This window comes from Rhineura floridana, chromosome 8, assembly GCF_030035675.1.
Source record: "Rhineura floridana isolate rRhiFlo1 chromosome 8, rRhiFlo1.hap2, whole genome shotgun sequence".
In the NCBI taxonomy this organism is placed as follows: domain Eukaryota; kingdom Metazoa; phylum Chordata; class Lepidosauria; order Squamata; family Rhineuridae; genus Rhineura; species Rhineura floridana.
The window spans coordinates 112766439-112786130 of record NC_084487.1 but is presented as its reverse complement, the minus strand read 5'-3'; the positions used below and the strand labels follow the sequence as shown (position 1 = coordinate 112786130).

General features: G+C 41.9%; 1 protein-coding gene across 7 annotated transcripts in view; it reads right to left on the bottom strand.

The window, feature by feature from the left end:
* The window catches only part of PHTF2 (putative homeodomain transcription factor 2), a 130874-nt gene that overhangs the window by 15692 nt on the left and 95490 nt on the right, over nt 1-19692 (bottom strand). For all 7 annotated transcript variants that reach the window (XM_061582137.1, XM_061582143.1, XM_061582141.1 and 4 more), the window contains 5 exons: nt 11869-12081; nt 11546-11674; nt 8806-9078; nt 8282-8413; nt 3683-3769 (listed from right to left, as the gene is read on the bottom strand). In XM_061582137.1, the coding sequence (XP_061438121.1) occupies nt 3683-3769; nt 8282-8413; nt 8806-9078; nt 11546-11674; nt 11869-12081 (834 nt within the window). The remainder of the gene's footprint in view (nt 1-3682; nt 3770-8281; nt 8414-8805; nt 9079-11545; nt 11675-11868; nt 12082-19692) is intronic.

Sequence of the window (19692 nt, the reverse complement as noted above, 5' to 3'; positions counted from 1 at the left end):
TTACTTTGAAATTTTAGTGAAGTTTCCTATAGTAAATCATTTTCTTTTGTTTCGATTTCTGAACTACAGCAACACTTTGCAACACTAAAAACGCTCCAAAAAGAATTCTGGAATAATGGCACCGACTGTTCTGCAGAATAGTTTCCAATGGACATGAGGAGTGTCTCAGTTCACACAAGGTAAAACAGTGTGAGGTGAAATATATTCTAGCAAAATTCTAGGTGTGCTCTATGTTTTTAATTGGCCATGCCCACCTTTCCTTAAGTGGAGTGGGTTAAGCATAGCAGGCTGAAAGCATGCATCTTGGGCAAGCCAAGTTTGTTTTTTCCAACAGCTACATTCATTGCTTAAGTACTAACATATTGTAATCAGTATGATTTTACATCAAACTGCAGTTTCAGATTCAACTGTTAATGCACCCAAAATAGAAATAGAACATAACCTCCAGTTTGAAACACAAAAGGCTGTCTTCACCATCATATGACATTAACTAATAAAAGGGCTCTGAATTCAATAAAAATAAATCTGACACAGATTTCTAGGATGAATAATGAGAGAAATATAATTTTCTAGGTTAGATTCTCTGTAGAAACAGTAGTAACACAGGAAAGAAGCAAAGTAAGAAAAACACCGACAAACAGAAAAATTTAATTCTCCATCTTTGGGATGGCAGGTGTTGCCACCACTTGCCATATTCATTTGATAGGAATATCTGTTGGCTATAGGTATGTTCTTAGACTGTAAGTTTTTTTTTTTTGCCTATTAGTGAATTTCTCTGCTTTTTAATCTGGGAGGTAAGAAATGGGATCTTGTGCAAGTTTGCTGAGAATGGATTCGTCATTTGCATGCTTATTGAGTTCAGTGGGATTTACTCCCCTGCAATCATGCTTAGGATAGGTGAAACTGACCACAGGGGATGGGGAGGAGGAGGGGCAGGGGAGGAAGGGCAGAAGGGTGGAAGCAGGCAGGAGGGGGGTAGAAGAAGAGGGCAAGTTTGATCATTTGCATGATTGAGGCCAGTGGGATTTACTCCTGTGCAATCATGCTTAGGACAGGTAAAACTGACCAGGGGGGAGGGGGAGGAGAGGGCTGGAGTGGGCAGGGAAGGAGGAAAAGGGGAGGAGAGGAAGGAGGAAGGGAGAGGAGAACAAGAGGAAAGGCAGGTCTGATCATTTGCATGCTTATTTAGTTCAATGGGATTTACTCCCTTGCAATCATGGTTAGGATAGGTAAAATTGTCCGAGGGGGAGGGAAGGGGAAGGGGAAGGAGGAAGGGGAGGAGAAGAAGGCAGGTCTGATTATTTGCATGCTTATTCAGTTCAATGGGATTTACTCCCATGCAATCATGCTTAAGATAGGTAAAACTGACCATGGGGGGGGAGGAGGGAGAGGGGAGCGGAAAGAGCAGGAGGAGGAAGGAGGGGAGGGGGAGGGAATAGGTGGGAGGAGGGGGAAATTTGATCCTTTCCATGCTTGTTGAGTTCAGTGGGATTTACTCCTGTGCAATCATGCTTAGGATAGGTGAAACTGACCTGAGCGAGGGGCAGAGAGCGGAGGAGGATGGTGGAAGGGGAGCGGGAGGGCAGGAAAGGGGGAAGGGAAGGGGAAGAGATTGGGTGTGTAGGTGCTGGGCAGAGGGGAAGCCCCATTCCTTTCCAAAAAGAAAACATTGTGAACAGTATCATTGCTTTTCAGCATTTTCCCCACCTTTTTATTCTATTAGCAGGCACATGTAGCCTCCCACCCAAATTTAAACCAAAGCTGTCACTGGCCACATCCACACCAGACCTTTATTCCACTTTAGACAGTCATGGCTTCTCCCAAAGAATCCTCGGAAGTGTAGTTAGTGAAGGGTGCTGAGAATTGCTAGGAGATGCCCTGTTCCCCTCACAGAGCTTCAATGAGCAGCTGACTGTTAAACCACTCTGGCCACTGGAGTTCTGTCCGGGGAATAGGAGTCTCCTCTCAGCACCCTTCACAAACTACACTTTCCAGGATTCTTTGGGGGGAGCTATGACAGTCTAAAGTGAAATAAAGGTATGGTGTGGGTGTGGCCCCCTGATTAGCCAAGCCAAGCCAAGCCAAGCAGCTGTGAGCCTGACTTTTAGAATAGTGACAGTTGGTTCTTACTGAGCATGCCCGGGCTTACAATTCTAAATCTCTTAAATTAATTAAAAATCAGCCAGGTCAGTAATAGGATTACAGGTACTCTGTGAACATGGCTGATTTTTAATGAATTTGAACAAATTATGAGAACTCTGGCAGAAAAAAGTCCCAAGGGGGTCTGTTTTATTCCTCTCTTTTTACAGTTTGAACTCTTGATTCTCTCTGACTGTTTTGTGCATCACCATGAAAATTTAGAGGGTTGTTAAGCAAGCGTTTCTGAGTTCAGAACTAAGTTTGTAAAGTTTTGTTTTGAAATGAGCTGATGGGAAGCATCAGAATTGCATGGGGAGTATTTTCAATTTAACACTGCAGTATGTGAAAAATCCATTCTGGCTAAAGTATACAGCCACTCTTGTGGCTGTATAATCTATGTTTCTGTACTCTAGGTCTATGGGCTTTACAACATGCAAGACTGTGTAAACATTGCCTGATGAGTACTGGATTTTTATACTTAAAGCAGAGCAGCAAAGGATTTTTCTTTTAAAATGTTAAAAGCTTCATTTAACTTTTAAAGAATAATTGTGCATTGTTCTGCTTGGGAAAATAAATCCTCCTGAGTTCTTCAGCATTCTGCAGCCAAATAATGACAATAGACTCAACTTGTAATGCAGTAGTGGGGAATCTGTGGCCCTCAGGCTTAACAAGGCCAAGCAGTGGCCCTAATTTGGCCTGTGAGGCAGTTTTTTCCAAACTACGAACACATGCCCAACACCTGATGTCATATGGGATATCAGGGGTGGCCCAGATAAAGAAGTAGCTAGGATTGGCTGCACTAAGCAGTTCTCCTTTGGGAACTCCCTAACGTAGCTCATGGGGCTATTCTCACCACTGAAGGTGTGCTATCAGTTGAAAACGGACTGCAAAGGAGCTCCCTCTCAACATCCATCAGCTGATCAACACCGAGAGGAACTACTTTGAAAAGACAGTACTGATAAACTGATGGGTGCCAAGAGGAAGAGCCTTTGAAGTTGTCATCTGATGTTACAATGAACAAATATCACCTGGCCACTTCTTAATTATTTAAAGATAAGGAAGGCCACAAGACAATCCCCCCCCCCAATATAAAACTAATATGGACTTTGGACTTTTATTTGGCCTAATAAAGGTACTGCCTTAATGTGAATTATGGAGGAAAGCAAATTCTTTTTACTTCCCCCACAAAAGCCCTCAGACCAATTTGTCTGCAAACTGGCAGGCTTAATCTACTCTAGAGGAGTTTCTGTGCCTGCAGGTTTAATCTGCTTCTGCCAAAAGGGAAAAAAGTTATAGCTATTCTTAGTTAGCCATAAGAGCAAATGGGAAGCATAGAGCTTTGTTTTACAGAGTGGCTTGTAACTTGAATCACAAATCAAAGTAGACAGAGCACAAAGTAACTCAAGTAAGTCTTAAAAAGCACAGATAGAAGGCAAATATTTGGGCCAAGGCACCCACCCCCAGCATGTACTCCTATATCCTTGCTACCTTATTTTATTGCAAGGTTTTAAAAGTAAATTGGTCCTTGTCAGATTTCCCTTACCTGTGCACAGCAGATAAATACAACTGAAATAGTCAACAAAAAGGCAGATGAGACTATTACATCAACTGACCGTTGAGGACCTCGACGCTGAAAATAAAAGGGAAATGTACTGAATGAGTCTCAGGAGGGATTAACCATAGAAGCCTGGTAAATGTGGTGACATCTTCATAGATTGTTTAAAAGTGGTCATTTTACTGCATTAACACAAAATATAAAATTCTTACTTATACAGATTAAAGAAATATGGTATTAATGTTTATTAACCATGACGAGGGAGAAATCATTTATTAATAAAACAGTTCTGTGCCATGAGATGGAACTGTCTTCATCACAACAGTCTGAATTTCAACTGTGCCACCACAGTCTCTTAAAAAGCCATTCTTAAGTTACCATGTACTACAAGCCACCTCCTACTAGAAACAAAGTTGCACAGAAAAACAGAAAAAGATCTCTGCTATCAAGTTAACAAAGCGCCTACAATAAAATATTGTATATAATTATCTTGTTCTGTTATTATGGCTACAATGGAATGCCACTGCTTTGATGCAAGATGAGACACTGGGAAAGTCTGGAAATTATGGCTTGCTTTAGTAAGTCAAGATATGAACGAGCCTTTGGTTTACATAAAGAAACCAGGAAGCCTTCTATTAACTACAGATTCCTGCTTCATCTAAACTGGTAAACTATGGTTAAGAGCTTTAGAGCAAGCAAGGATATCAAGCCGACTTCAAACCATGATTTAATACCTTGCCTGTTCTGAAGTTGTTAATCATCGTTTCAAAACAAGAAATTATTTTATTCATTTATTATTTGATTTATATTCCCACCCTTCCTCCCAGCAGCAGCCCAGGGCGGCAAACAAAAGCACTAAAAACACTTTAAATATCATAAAAACAGACTTTAAAATACATTAAAACAAAACATTTTTAAAAACATTTTTTTAAAAAGCTTTCAAGAGTTTTTTTTTAAAAAAGTTAAAAACATTGGGTTTTTTTAAAGAAGTTTTAAAAACATATTAAAAAGAAATTCCAATACAGAAGCAGACTAGGATAAGGTCTCAACTTAAAAAGCTTGTTGAAAGAGGAAGGTCTTCAATAGGCACCAAAAAGATAACAGAGATGGTGTCTATCCAATATTTAAGGGGAGGGAATTCCACAGAGTAGGTGCCGCCACACTAAAGGTCCGTTTCCTATGTTGTGCAAAACAGACCTCCTGATAAGATGGTGCAGTGATCAACTGGGTATTATAAGGGATAAGACAGTCTTTCAGGTATCCTGGTCCCAAGCTGTATAGGGCTTTGTACACCAAAACTAGAACCATGAACTTGTCCCAGTAGCAAATGGGCAGCCAGTGCAAATCTTTCAGCAGCAGGGTGACATGTTGGTGATACCCTGCCCCAGTCAGCAGTCTCGCAGCCGCATTTTGCACCAGCTGCAACTTCCAGACCAACCTCAAGGGTAGCCCCACATAGAGCGCATTACAGTAATCTAGCATGGAGATTACCAGGGTGTGGACAACAGTGGACAGGTTATCCCGGTCCAGAAACTGCCACAGCTGTCTTACCAGCCGAAGCTGGTAATAGGCACTCCTAGCCACTGGGGTAACCTGGGCCTCTAGCAATAAAGATGGATCCAGGAGCACCCCCAGACTACGAACCTGCTCTTTCAGAGGGAGTACAACCCCATTCAAAGTAGGCAACTGACCAATTATCCGAACTCAGGAACCACCAACCCACAGTGCCTCCCTCTTGCTAGGATTCAGATTCAGTTTATTGGCCCTCATCCAGCCCACCACCGAGTTCAGGCAGCGGTCAAGGGCTTGCACGGCCTCTCCTGATTCAGATGTTACAGAGAAATAGAGCTGGCTATCATCAGCATACTGCTGACACCTCGCCCCAAATTTCCTGATGACCGCTCCCAAGGGCTTCATATAGATGTTAAACAGCATGGGGGATAAGATGGTACCCTTCAGCACCCCACAGCACAACTGCCAGGGGGCCGAAAGACAGTCACCCAATGCTATTCTCTGAGAATGACCTTGGAGATAGGATCGGAACCACTGTAAAACAGTGCCTCCAATACCCAGCTCACCAAGTCAGCCCAGAAGGATACCATGGTCAATGGTATCAAAAGCCGCTGAGAGATCAAGTAAGAATAACAGGGTCGCACTCCCCCTCTCCTTCTCCCGATAAAGGTCATCCATCAGGGCGACCAAGGCCGATTCAGTCCCATAACCAGGCCTGAGCCCTGACTGGGATGGGTCAAGATAATCTGTTTCATCTAAGAGTACTTACAATTGCTGTGCCACAACCCTCTGAATCATCTTCCCTAAAAAGGGGGTATTTGTGACTATTGTGAATAGAAGACTTCCTTCCTGGTTTTCTGCCAGCTTCCACAAAGGAAGGAGTGAAAGGAATGCTCACACAGCAAAAAGGCTTGTTCAAGTCTTGGCTTATTAAGCCAAACTATTATTGTTCAAATGTGGCCAATACCTCTACAGTTAACAAATATTTGGTGCAGTTAACTTTACGAAGCCCTTGAAAAAATCTGGCTGCACAAGTAAAGACAAAAATGTCTTGGGGAAGATATATTGTGGACTTTGTCCTTGTGATTACACAGTTGGGCTTCTGCACTGTTTACGTTGTGTTCTTAGCAGAAAATGTGAAACTAGTTCATGAAGGGATTGTTGAAAATAAATCTGCTGGTGTAAATGCTACTGGGATCAGTGACAAAAGAACTACTGATCTACAAATATATATGTTGTACTTTCATTTATTATTCTCTTGGTCTTCATCCGTGACCTTAAGAATATGTCTGTGCTCTTGTTCCTGGCAAACATGGCCATAAGTCTTCTAATTATTTATCAATATGTTGTTCAGGGTTTGTCCAATCCTCAAAAACTGTCTGCAGTGGCTGATTGGAAGAGGTACCCGCTTTTCTTTGGTACTACTGTCTTTGGATTTGAAGGAATAGGAGTAGTGCTTCCCCTCCAGAACAGAATGAAGCAAACCAATCGCTCCCCATTGGCGCTCAACATTGGCATGGGAATTGTGATGACCTTGTACGTCTCGTTGGCCACCCTAGGGTATATGCGTTTTGGGGATGAAATCAAAGGCAGCAACACTCTGAGCCTGCCACATGATAGATGGCTGTACCATATGGTCATGATTCTCTATTCCAAAGGAATCCCAAAGGTTTTGTCACTTATTTGATTCAATTCTATGTCCCGGCTGAGATAATTATTCCAGTTGTTGTCACTAGAGTGCAGCAGAAGCTTAAACTGCTCTGTGAACTAATGATGAGGGCGCTTTTGGTCTGCTCAACCTTGCTTTCTGAACCTGGAGCTGTTAACCATAGAAGAATTAAGAGAAATGTATAGACTTTTTGGCATTTATGTTGGCAAGTTTGAAGTGGCTTGTAAGAACAAAGGGCTGTATCCAACATTTTCTATCTGCTAATGCAACAGCAAGCTTTAATGCTGCACAATAGAGGAATCCAACCAGCAGTTGTGCTAGGAGAAACTTGTTGCACAACCGATTGCACAATCTATTGTGCAAACCAAGTTAACAGTAAACTGCTTGTGCATTCTCGTACACGGCAGCGTACCAGTGGTGCAAATCGTTTCTCTAGTGGAACAAGCATACTGCTAAGTAACTTTAACTTAGTGCTATGTTGGCTAGGACCCAAAGAACAGTAAAAAAAAAACTCCACAAATGCATAAAATTGTATTTTCATTGAAAGTTGTTATCGTTGCTTTTAAATAATGTTATTACCTTATTGTTTTGTGAAAATTGTACTGTTTTTATTGATATGTATAAGCTGCCTTGACGGCCTTTTGGCCAAAAGGTGGCATAACAACAACAATAAATGTGCCATCTATATGGAAACATTGAGGAGGACATTCAATATGGTATGGAGAAGGGCCTGTAAAATCCATCATCATATATCACAGCAGCACTTAACAGATGCTTGTGACACTAACACAGATACCTTCTCTACATTGCTGGATATGCAATGGTGACATATGGGGATTAAAATAACACCCTTTCCCAGAAATATCTTATCAGAAGTGTTATTAATAGTTAACAGCTTTTTGGCAGAACTCAGCCACTCTATCAGAAAAAAAGGGCTGAAATCCCTCAAAACAATAACCTTCCATTTCATTCCTCCTACAACAGAGGCCAAGAGTCCAATCCTCAGTTGATTTTATAAAACAAGGGGCTGATTAAAAGGCATTATCTAAGGCTTCGCTGCTATAGATTACCTTTCCACAATATTTTAGACTATAAAAATGAAAATTATTATGATAAAAGGATAATGCCAAACAGAATAGTATTAAATCCTCTCTGCCTAATTAGAAACAAGAAAATTTAACCTTATACTAAATGTGACCTGCTAAAACTAAGACTGGCAGAACATCTCACAGCTGCTGACCTCTTGATTTTCAAAATTAGAAATACAGGCCTACTAGTCTGTACTACATACCCAGGAGAAAAGCAGAGATTCAGGCAAGGGCAAAGTGCAGCATAAAGAATTATCAATATAACACAAATTTAATTTAAAAGCGTAAATGTCAAACAAAAAAGAACAGACAACGAACCTTTATATAGGAGCGGAGGGAAAGCCACATTTTAATATTCTGCACCTTCTTTAGCCGGAAATGAGGAACTTCTGACTTTCTTGCCCTCCTTGCAGATGTTAGATGGCCAAAGAGTTTGGCAAAAAGTAGCCTCTATAAGAGATAAGTTATTTTTTAGTGAATTAAACAATGCAAAAGCATAGCTTATTTGAGCTTAAATAAAGTACTACTTTAAAGTGGGTCACTTCTCTGAGCTCCTTGGACTCTAGACCGATTACAAATGTAATAAATCATAAATAATAATATCAATTTAAAGTCGCCGTGCATTTTTAAAATGTGTTCTCTTTTACTTTACTATGTTGTAAGCTACACTGGAAAAATCTTTTTGAAGAACAGGATGTAAATATTAAAATAAAATAATAAAAATCAAAGACAGTGCTCTAGAAACATATAATATCAAAAACATATATGACAAAAACCAAAACATAATAATACATTGCAGTTGTTTTCTTCATGTGAATGAGAAGTTTGCTGCAAATGCCTACCTGTTTGTAGGTTCTCTCAGCCACACATAATAGAAAGAAGAAAATCCATACTAGGGAAACACGAACTATGAAGCATACTATAACCATGGAAAGAACCATAATGTTTCCATTTGACCCAAATGCAATAGTATAAAGTTCAGTAGCAGAATGTGTAGTTAAGTGCTCCAGATCCTTAGCTTGGGAAAGCCGAAATACAAATGGTGTTAAGCCCAGGATTAAAGAGACAACATTTCCAAAAATCTGATATCCTATTCCTGGTATGTAGCTGTTCACCTAAAGATGAGAGGGAGGAAAATTAAAACCCAACACTAACAATGACTAACACAACAACAAACAAGCCAAACCCTATAAAAAACAAAATCCCAAAACTATAATATAAAGCAGCATGCTATCAAATCCTGTTTAGTATTGCTCCATAAAAGTGGTTGTTTTCTAATTATTATTATTATTTTATTTTTATTTTTAAAATTTTTATTCAAGATAAAGTAAAAGTACAAAATGTTCCAATTTGATTACATAGAAGCATTACAAAATAAAGCAGCAACAACAGCAAAAACAAAATATGAAATGAACAAAAGTAATAATAGGTAATTATCAAGGTTAACTTCTTACCCCTTCATATTTAAGCGTAATAATATAATATAACAGTTTCCTATATTGAGGTAAATAAATTATATCAAGCTTTTTCATCTATCACTATCATTCCAGAATTGTATAAATAAAGCCCATTTCTCTACAAATTCATTTTGATGGTTATAATTCATCGCATTTCTATTATAAGTCATTGTTATCATTAATACTGTCTCCCAAGTTTTTTTCAACCAATCCATCAATGTTGGGGGTTTGTTATTCTTCCATTTTTGCGTGATACATATTTTTGCCACTGTGAGCAAAGTAGCTACTAATTGAAAATCTACATTAATAATTTATTCACGAAATAAGCACAAAAGAATTGTTTTATGATTTCTGGATAACGTTTGACCTGTAATATTCTGTATTATATCTAAAATTTTGTTCCAAAAAGGTTTTATTTCAACACAGGTCCAAAAAAGATGTATAAAATCCGTGTTACTTCTTCTACATCTCCAACAGTACGTATGTTGATTAAATATTTTGCTTAATCTATGTGGTGTTAAGTACCATTGATAAACTGCTTTAAAAAATTCTCTTTCAAATTACGATTTGATAATGTGGTTGGGATATTCTGAAACAACCAAATCCACTCTTCTTCCAATATTGATAAATTAAATTTCTCTAAATCTCTGCTCCATTTCTTTTTATATGTTGAATGTAATTGTTGCATACTTAATGAGGAGAGGATTTGATATATTTTAGCAATAGCATTCTTCTCCTCTGATTGTAGTAAAAAAGTCTCAAAAGCCATAGGAGGATGTGGGTTTCCGTGTTTTGTTTTTATTTGTTCTACTATATGCCTTAAATGAAAGAACTGAAATAATGGAGGCCTCTTATTATTCAAAATTTCAGCTGCATTTTCATAAGAAATAATAAATCCTTGTTTAAACCAATCACTATACTTGAACAGTTTTCCCCATGTATGGTAATTGTTTGTTGTAGTTGTTTGTTTACAAATTTGTTTCTCAAAATTGAAGTCAGAGGGGAGAAACCTGGGGCCAGCTTTTTTACACAATAAATCCATACTTTACTATGTTTGTAGATGTAAGGAAATTCGGTTTAGTTATTATTGTTTTTGGCTTAACCCATAGTAGTTCCTGTAATCTTCTCCTATACCTTTCTTGCTCTGCTTTTAATAAGATACTATCGCAATCTTCAAACAAATCCGTAATTAACGATAATTTGACTGCTTGGTAGTACCTAATAATGTTGGGTACTCCGAGTCCTCCATTACTAATTTTTTGATACAGATGTTCATTTGCTGTTCTACTTGGCTTGTTTTCTAATAATTATTATTAAATTTATATCCCACCCTTCCTCCCATAGGGAACCCAAGATGGCAAACAGATGATAAAGCACTAAAAACATCTTAAAAATAAAGCACCATAAAAGCATCTTTAAAAATCAAAACACCTTTAAACACATCTTTTAATTTTTAATTTTTTAAAACAATTCCAATACAGATGCAGACTGGGACAAGGTTTCTGCTTAAAAAGCTTGTTGAAAGAGGCTGACCAGGCTATTCCATTCCAGAAACAGCTGCCAAAAGGCAATCCTAGCCACTGAAGTCACCTGGCCTCTAATGATAAAGATGGATCCAGGAGCACCTCCAGACTATGAACCTGCTGTTTCAGAGGAAATACAACCTCATCCAAAGCAGGCAATTGACTTATCCACACTTGGGAACCACACCTCCATCTTGCTAGGATTCAGAGTCAGTTGAAACCATTATAAAACAGGGCCTCCAACACTCATCTCACCAAGTCAGCTGAAGAAGTGTTTTATACCCAAATAGCTTTCAAGTGTGCTAAAACAAAGTTCAAAAGTCAAAAGAAGAACAATACTCATTCTGATACTCTGATTCTCTAAACACTGCAGTGTTTAGAGATTTCCTAGGGCCAATACAGCTAGCTGATGAAGCGCCAGAGGCTCAAAAATGATATTGAGTTGGATCTTAAGAAAATATCATGCCCACTTTTATGACTGAAGAAACAAACTAAAACCTACAGAACTGCATGGTACAGAAATACATTGTGAACCCTTTGGGGAATTTCTTTAATTTGGGGTAAAGGGTGTTACAAATCCAAATAATTAAAAAAATACTCACCCTGTTCATTATCATGCCACTGATCTCAAGCACTGACATATCAGCCTTTTTGCACTCATTACCTTCCCAAACAATTGCACTTACTTTTTCTAACCCAGGGTTAGAACTATAGAACCAGGGCAAGTGACTCTGCATAAAAGAAAAAGAAACAAATATTTTGGGCATTGCACACTAAACACTAATTCACCATTACAAAAATGTATTTCATAATCAAAAACACATATTTGCAAGTAATTGCATTTCATTCAGTTTACCTCTTTTTCTGCCACAACTCTAACTCACAATAGATTTGACAGGACAACAATGTATTCTTTTACACCAACCTGATGAAATGGATCATCTCTATACTCTTTCTTCGTATTAACTTGAGAGTTCTCCACATCCGTTTCACTGGTGCAGGATGAGCGGCATTCTGCACAATGCAAAAGATCCTCCCACAACACATCTTCTGTCTCAGACTCCGGCCTTGTGCTCTCAGAATCTTGTCTGGAACTTGAACATCGCGAACTACAACTAGTACCTGATTTAGGGACATCCTTAAAGACAGATATTAGATATTCATTTATTGCCAAAGATCAGTCTGTTTTAATTATGCAATCAGTAACCAGCCTGAATTACAAATTAAGAACATTCCTAGAGGCCCTTTCGTAAAAATAAAAGGCTTTTCTGCCATACAAAAATTGACTTTTAGTATTTAGAATTACTGAGGTTTATATTGTGAAAATAATGTGTCTTCTGCTAATTCTGCTGTTTCTAGCTCTATCATAAGCTCCATTATATTTTACACTACATAGCCATGCAGTAGATGCAGCACTTAGCCCAAAGGGGCAACTTACTTCTTGCTCTAATTTAGCCACTTTGTTCTGTGCTTGTTCTGCCTTGGTTTGAGGGCAGGGGAACAACTCCTATTATGGCTTCTACACCAGTATTCTAGGGAAGCAGCCATACTCACTCTTGTACCACAGTAAACCCATACCCTTAACAACAGCAAAACATGGTTACAAGTTGTACATGAGGCTTTGGTAGTTTTAAAAGCAGGAAGAACTGCTCATATTAATTCTAGTTGCTAATATAGGATTCCATTCTAGCAACAGAACAGCTAAAAATGATGATGCAGGACTAACCTGACAAGAGAACATTTAACTTGGATCAAAACTCAACAAGTTCAATGCATGTAAGGTTGAGTTTACAGGGTCTGTCACACACTAGCATTACACCAAAGAAATGGCTATACAGGTAGACACTAGGTCAAATTACATTAGCTCCCATTGAATTGCATGCAACAAACTACATAGGCTGCAATCAGTTGAAAAAGGATATAACCTGACCCTTGTCCTCAAAACAGACCGCTGGTCTCACCTGAAAGGTGGTTTCCCCATGTATCATGCCATCAAGTAGGGCTGTACCGCTGCCTAGCATCCAAAGGCAGGGATGCAGGGAAGTCAAGACCCAGACTGCTCCTTCTGATCCTCCTCAATTCATTCCAGACGAGGCCGAAGGAAGACCTCTTAACAGCAGACACATGGAGAATAGATGAAACAACAAGAGAAACGGACAACTGCACAAACAAAGGAGCAGCTATATCCCAGAATATATACAACAAAATCTTTACTCACTGAAAACATTATACATTCAACCAAACAAGGGAAGCCCTAGCGCTAAGTACATATAAGAAAGCTAATAAACAGAAAGGAACTCAGAGGCAGCCCCCATCAGGGACGGTCGCCATGGCATGATACCTGAGAAAACCACCTTTCAGGTGAGACCAACGGTCTTTTTTTCCCCAGGGAGTATGCCATCAAGTGGGATGTACCAAAGCAGCCCTAGTAGGGAGGGACCACCCCGCTGCCTAAACATAAACTACTACTTGCTGCAGAGCATAGCTCCCAAATGAGGTGTCAGCAGAGGCATAACGGTCTATCTTATAGTGCATAATGAATAAATCTGGGGTCGACCATACCGCAAGCCCTACAAATGTCTGCGAGAGGTGCATTAGTTGCAAATGCAGCCATGGTGGCTGCAGATCCAGTAGAGTGCACCATGATACTGTGAGGCACCGGAAACTTAAGCGACTTGTAGGTCAAATCAATGCAGGCATGTAGCCCACAAGATAAAGTGGACTTTGAGACTTCCCCCCCCCCCAGAGTTCTTGGGTGAAAAGATAAAAACAAGAATTCAGTTAGTCGAATGTCCTGGGTACAAACTAAATAAACCTTAAGGGCTCTGCAGACGTCTAAGGAATATGCCAGGCTTTTTCCTTTGGATGGACAGGATTGGGACAAAATGATGGCAGTACAATGTCCTCGTTACAGTGAAACAAGAACTTACTTTAGGTCAAAAGGATGGGTCAGGATGTAAAACAACATCCTGTGTCCTATGAAAGACACAGAGATGGCAGGCTGAGGACAGCGCTCCCAACTCTGACACTCATCTAGCTGAGGTGATGGCCACTAGAAAAAGAACCTAAAAAGAAAGAACTCACAAGGAGAGCATTCTGAGTGGCTCAAAGCTTGCAGCACCTTCTGTAAGCTCCAGGATGGAAAGCGGTGAGACACTGCTGGGAAAAGTGAAGCAGCACCTTTAAGGAAGTGCTTGCCCAGAGGATGAGACCTAATAGAAAACTGCAAAGGATTTACTGATAGAATTGAAAAAATAGCTGATGCCTGGGCTTGAATCCCATCTTCAAGCCTTTATGAAGGAGCTGCAGAACCTGTTGCACAGTAGCTCTGGAAGGCCAGAGACCACAGAAGCCACACCAGTTGGAAAACACAGACCACATACTCTGGTAAACTCGAATAGTAGACAGTTGTCTAGAGGCCAGGATGGTATCAATGGCCACCTGTGATAGACCTGTATGGATCAACTGTCTCCGCTCAAACACCAGGCCGTCAGACTCAACCAGTTGTGATCCAGGTGCCAGACTGGACCCTGAGAGAGAAGGTCCGGCCTTTTTGGCAGCCTCCAAGGATAAGCAACTGATATGGACATAAGATCAGAGAACCGTGGGTGACATGGCCAATATGGGGCAAGGAGCACCATTTGAACGCGTTCGCACTGAAGCTTCCTCAAGAGTGCGGCCCAGCAGAGGCACTGTTGGGAATGCACATAGAAGGCCTTCCAGCCACGGGTTCAGGAGAGTGTCTACTTATTTAGCCTTTGCCTCTAGGTATCTTGAGAAAAACCCTGGAAGATGAGTGTTGTAGCTCGAGGCAAACAGATCCACTGTCATGCGACCAAAGTGACATTGAAGGAGGAGAAACACGGCAGGATGAAGCTTCCACTCCAACGGAACCACCTGTTGCCTGCTAAGCCAGTCTGCGGTGATATTCAGGATCCCGCTAAGGTGTTCTGCCTTCAGAGCCTGTAGGTGACTCTCAGCCCAATTGAAGATGAGAGTGGCCTCCGCCTGAACAACCTGAGATCTGGTGCCCCCTTGTCAATTCAAATGCGATTTCACACAGGTGTTGGTTTGGATCGGGATGTGGGTCAGTTGAAATATTGGCTGGAAGTAAACCAGGGCCAGATGAACCACCCTCAATTTCAGCCAGTTTATGTTGTGACCTCTCTCTGACACGGACCAAGTGCCTTGAGTGAAACGAGAGCTGCAGTGGACCCCCCAGCCAAGTAGACTGGCATGTTGTGATCAAAGTCCTGTCCGGCTCCCAGAATGGTGACCCCTTCTGGAGATTCCAAGCTGACACCCATCACTGGAAGGAAGACCAAAGTGAGGGGGGAAGATGAAGCTCCCAATGTGTGGAACTGGCAATATCCATCTGCAAAGGCAGTAAGACCCATTGGAGTGGCCGAGTGTGATGACGAGCCCAAGGAAAAATATGAATGGTTGACATAAACATGCCCAGAGCTTTTGCAAGCAATGTGATGTCAGCCACTTTGCTGCACATCAGAAGGTGTGCCATGTCTGATTGCTGAAATCCACTGCAGGGATAGGAAGACTGTGGCTCGAGTTGTGTCCAGAAAGGCTCCCAAGCGCTGAAGCCATTGAGTAGGGGAGAGATGACCCTTTTCGAGGTTGACCAAAAAACCATTGTCCCTGAGGTCTGTGAGAGTGAGATGCACATGGGTTACTGCCTGATTCGCAGAGTCCGCCTGGACCAGAAGATCGTCCAAGTACAGGTAGATGTGGATACCCTGGAGAAAGAGATGGACAACCAGGGTAACCATCACCTTTGTGAACACTCTCGGAGATAATGAGAACAGGGCCCGGTATTGAAAGTGGTGCTGGCTGAACACAAACCTCAGAAACTGTCTGGGGGACAGGCAAATAGGAACATGAAGATCTGCCTACATCAAAATGATGGATGCCAGAAAGTCCCCCTTCTGTACAGCCTCTATGATCAAGGTGCTAGAGACTCCATTTTAAAGTGACAATGCCTCACAAACCTGTTTAAGAATTTGAAGTCTAGAATGGCTTTCCAGGAGACATCTCTCTTGGAAAGTGCAAACAGAATGGAATAAACCGAATATGGCCACCGTCATCTCAGCGCTGGCACTGCTAACCACCACTAACTCTGAGCCCCGTCTTCAGCAGAGGCCCAGCATCGCTGTCGCGAACTACAGAAGAGAGGACATTGAGCCTGGTGACACTGAGGCTCAGAGCCACAGCCACAAGCTCTGGGCAAAAAACCAAAACTCTGGGATCGATGGTGGCCCACAGTCACAGCCGGAAGCTCCTAGTGAGGGCCTCCACTGTCTTGGACTGAAGCCTGGAGCCAGGGCCAGTTCTAATGGGCGGCCAGGTTGGGCACTGGCCCGAGGGCCCCAGAGCTACAGGAGCTCCTGAGGGGCCCTCTGCTCCCCTTCCGCGATACACGGCAGGATCCACGGATCGCAGGATAGGAGCCGCCCGCCGAGCCGCCCGCCATCCCCCCGCTTCACCTACCGTGCTCTGCTGTTCTTTGCGGCTGCGTGCGTTGCACACACAGGGTTACCATCAATTAAGATGGCGGCCAAGGTTTCAGTAAAGGACTGAAGCCTCTGCCGCCATCTTGGTTGATGGCAGCAATGCGCATGCTGCGTGCCATCAACCAAGATGGCAGAAAAGGCTCCAGTCCCTTACGAAAACCTCAGCCGCCATCTTGTTTGATGGCAACCCTGCGCGCACAGCATGGTGGGCGGCTTGGCGGGTGGCTCGAAAGCTCTGGACTGTCTTGCGATCTGTAGCACGGCTCCTGCCACGGATCGCAGAAGGGGAGCGGAGGGACCCGGGGGAGGCTGATGCCCAAGGGCCCCGGCATTCCTGGAGCCAGCCCTGCCCGGAGCCACAGACACAAGCTCCAAGGAAGAGGCGGCTGTGAAGGACCATGAGAAGGGAGGAGGCCTCTGGGACTGCAGCTGCAAGCCCCAGAAGGGGAGGAGAAGATGCGCTACCACTGCTAGCAACTAGTCCACTAGCTACTGGGGCTGTAGCCGCTAGCCCTGAGTGGAAGGAGAAGGAGAAAAGGGAAAAACTCAGTGAAGTCCTGCTAAAATAGGGGAGGACACAGTAAAGGAAATAACCCACCCCCCTGAAAAGAGACACACATGCACACACCCACAAATGCAAAATACTGACAGATATTAGCTGGGCTAAGGCTGTAACAAAACACCTATGGATGAAGGCAGGAATGAACTGAAGAGGTCTGGAAGGAGCAGACCAGGTCTTGACTCCTCTGCATCCCTGTCTTCGGATGCTAGGTGGTGCTACAACCCCTCTTGATGGCATGCTACCTAGGGACAATAGTAATCAATAGGGCAGAGGGCATGTTAAGCTCCCATCAATAGCACTCCCAGATGTATCACTTTATTTTCTCTCATATAGGTAAATGGCTGCCATTTACTCATAATGGGAAGAGATAAAGCATTGTGACTGTGACATGGCCATTACCAGACACTCCTCTGCATTTCACAGACTTCACCTAAACATACCCGGCATGACAGGCATTTAGCATATATTTAATTTAAACAAGTATCTGGAACATCAATGAACATTTCCTTGAAGCATAAGGAAACAACTTTATTAAATCTATGCCAAACAAATATGCATACCACTGAGCATTGAGAGTTGTTATATGCTTTTTTTTTACTATTTAGTGTCAATAGTGTTCCATTTTAGTACATCAGTTCCAATATGTTCTTATTTTAATCTTTGTCAGATTTATAAGGTCTGAAAGTGCACTGCAAATTATAGTTTTACTGGTTTGGGGTAGGAAGAGAAGTATACAGTGCCTTGCAATAGTAATCAGACCCCTGACCAATGCTCTCATATTACTGGATTACAAATGGTACATTGTAATTTCGTTCTGTATGGTATTTTATTTTGAAACACTGAAACTCAAAATCAATTATTGTAAGGTGGCATAAGAACATAAGAAGAGCTTGCTGGATCAGGCCAGTGGCCCATCTAGTCCAGCATCCTGTTCTCACAGTGGCCAGCCAGGTGCCTGGGGGAAGCCCGCAAGTAGGACCCGAGTGCAAGAACACTCTCCCCTCCTGAGGCTTCCGGCAACTGGTTTTCAGAAGCATGCTGCCTCGGACTAGGGTGGCAGAGCACAGCCATCATGGCTAGTAGCCATTGATAGCCCTGTCCTCCATGAATTTGTCTAATGAACATTGGTTTTATGTTGGGAAATGTTTGTAAGAAACATAAAAAACTGAAACACGCTGCTTGCATAAATATTCAACCCACACACATTAATATTTGGTAGAGCCTCCTTTCGCTGCAATAACAGCTTTAAGTCTTTTCGAGTAGGTATGTACCAGCTTTGCACACAGTGTCATAGGGATTTTGACCCATTCTTCTTGGCAGATTCGCTCCAGGTTGTTTGGATGTCACTTGTGGACCGCAATTTTCAAAGAGTGACACAGATTCTCAATGGGATTGAGATCAGGACTTTGACTGGGTCACTGTAGGACATTCACATTTTTGTTCTTGAGCCACTCCAATGTTGCTTTGGCCTTGTGCTTGGGATCGCTGTCCTGTTTTTTAGTGGACTGAAGCAGGTTCTCTTGAAGTATTTCCCTGTATTTTGCTCCATCCATTCTTCCTTCCATTTTAACAAGATGCCCAGTCCCTGCTGATGAGAAGCATCCACACAGCATGCTGCCGCCACCACCATATTTCACTGCAGGGATGGTGTGTCTTGAAGCATGGGCAGTGTTAGGTTTGCGCCAAACATAGCGATTTGAGTTTTGGCCAAAAAGCTCTATCTTGGTCTCATCTGACCACAAACCCTTTTCCCACATTGCAGCTGGGGCTCTCTCATGCTTTCTGGCAAACTCCATAGGTGCTTTCAGATGGTAGTTTTTAAGTAACGGCTTCTTTCTTGCCACCCTCCCCCATACAGACAAGTGTTATGCAGAGCTCTTAATATGGTTGACTGATGCACCATTACTCCACTCCCAGCCACTGAACTCTGTAGCTCCTTCAAAGTGATTGTTGACGTCTCTGACTTTTCTCACAAGTCTCCTTCTTCTTCGAGCACTGAGTTTTGAGGGACAGCCTTTTGGTGTGATGCAGCTCCCACTTCCTGATTATTGATCCAACTGTGCTCACTGGGATATCCAAACACTTGGATATTATTTTGTACCTTTTTCCTAATCTATGCATTTGTATTACATTATCTCTCACTTCTGTAGAATGCTCTTTAGTCTTCATTTTCCTTCAGGTCCACAGCCTGACCAATGATCCTTCACTAGTGGGGTTTTATCCTGACACTGTGACAGCAACTGTTATGGTTCACAGGTAGAGGCCAATGGTAAGGTAACTGTGTCCTCGATAGGGCAATTTCTTTCATCTGTGTAAAGTAGGAGCTTCCACAGCACAGGGGTTGAATACTTATGCAAGCAACGTGTTTCAAGTTTTTTATGTTTCTTACAAATATTTCCCAACATACAACCAATGTCACCTTACAATAATTGATTTTGAGTTTCAGTGTTTCAAAATAAAATATACAGAACAAAATTACAATGTACCATTTGTAATTCAGTAATATGAGAGCACTGGTCAGAGGTCTGATTACTTTTGCAAGGCACTGTATTTAATTCTGTATGAACTGCTTTATTTCTAACATAAAATCTCACACTTTCTGTACTCTTGCTATTTGAAAGGAAAAGGGGTCCTTCTGCAAATACTTTTCATCTGTTCCCCC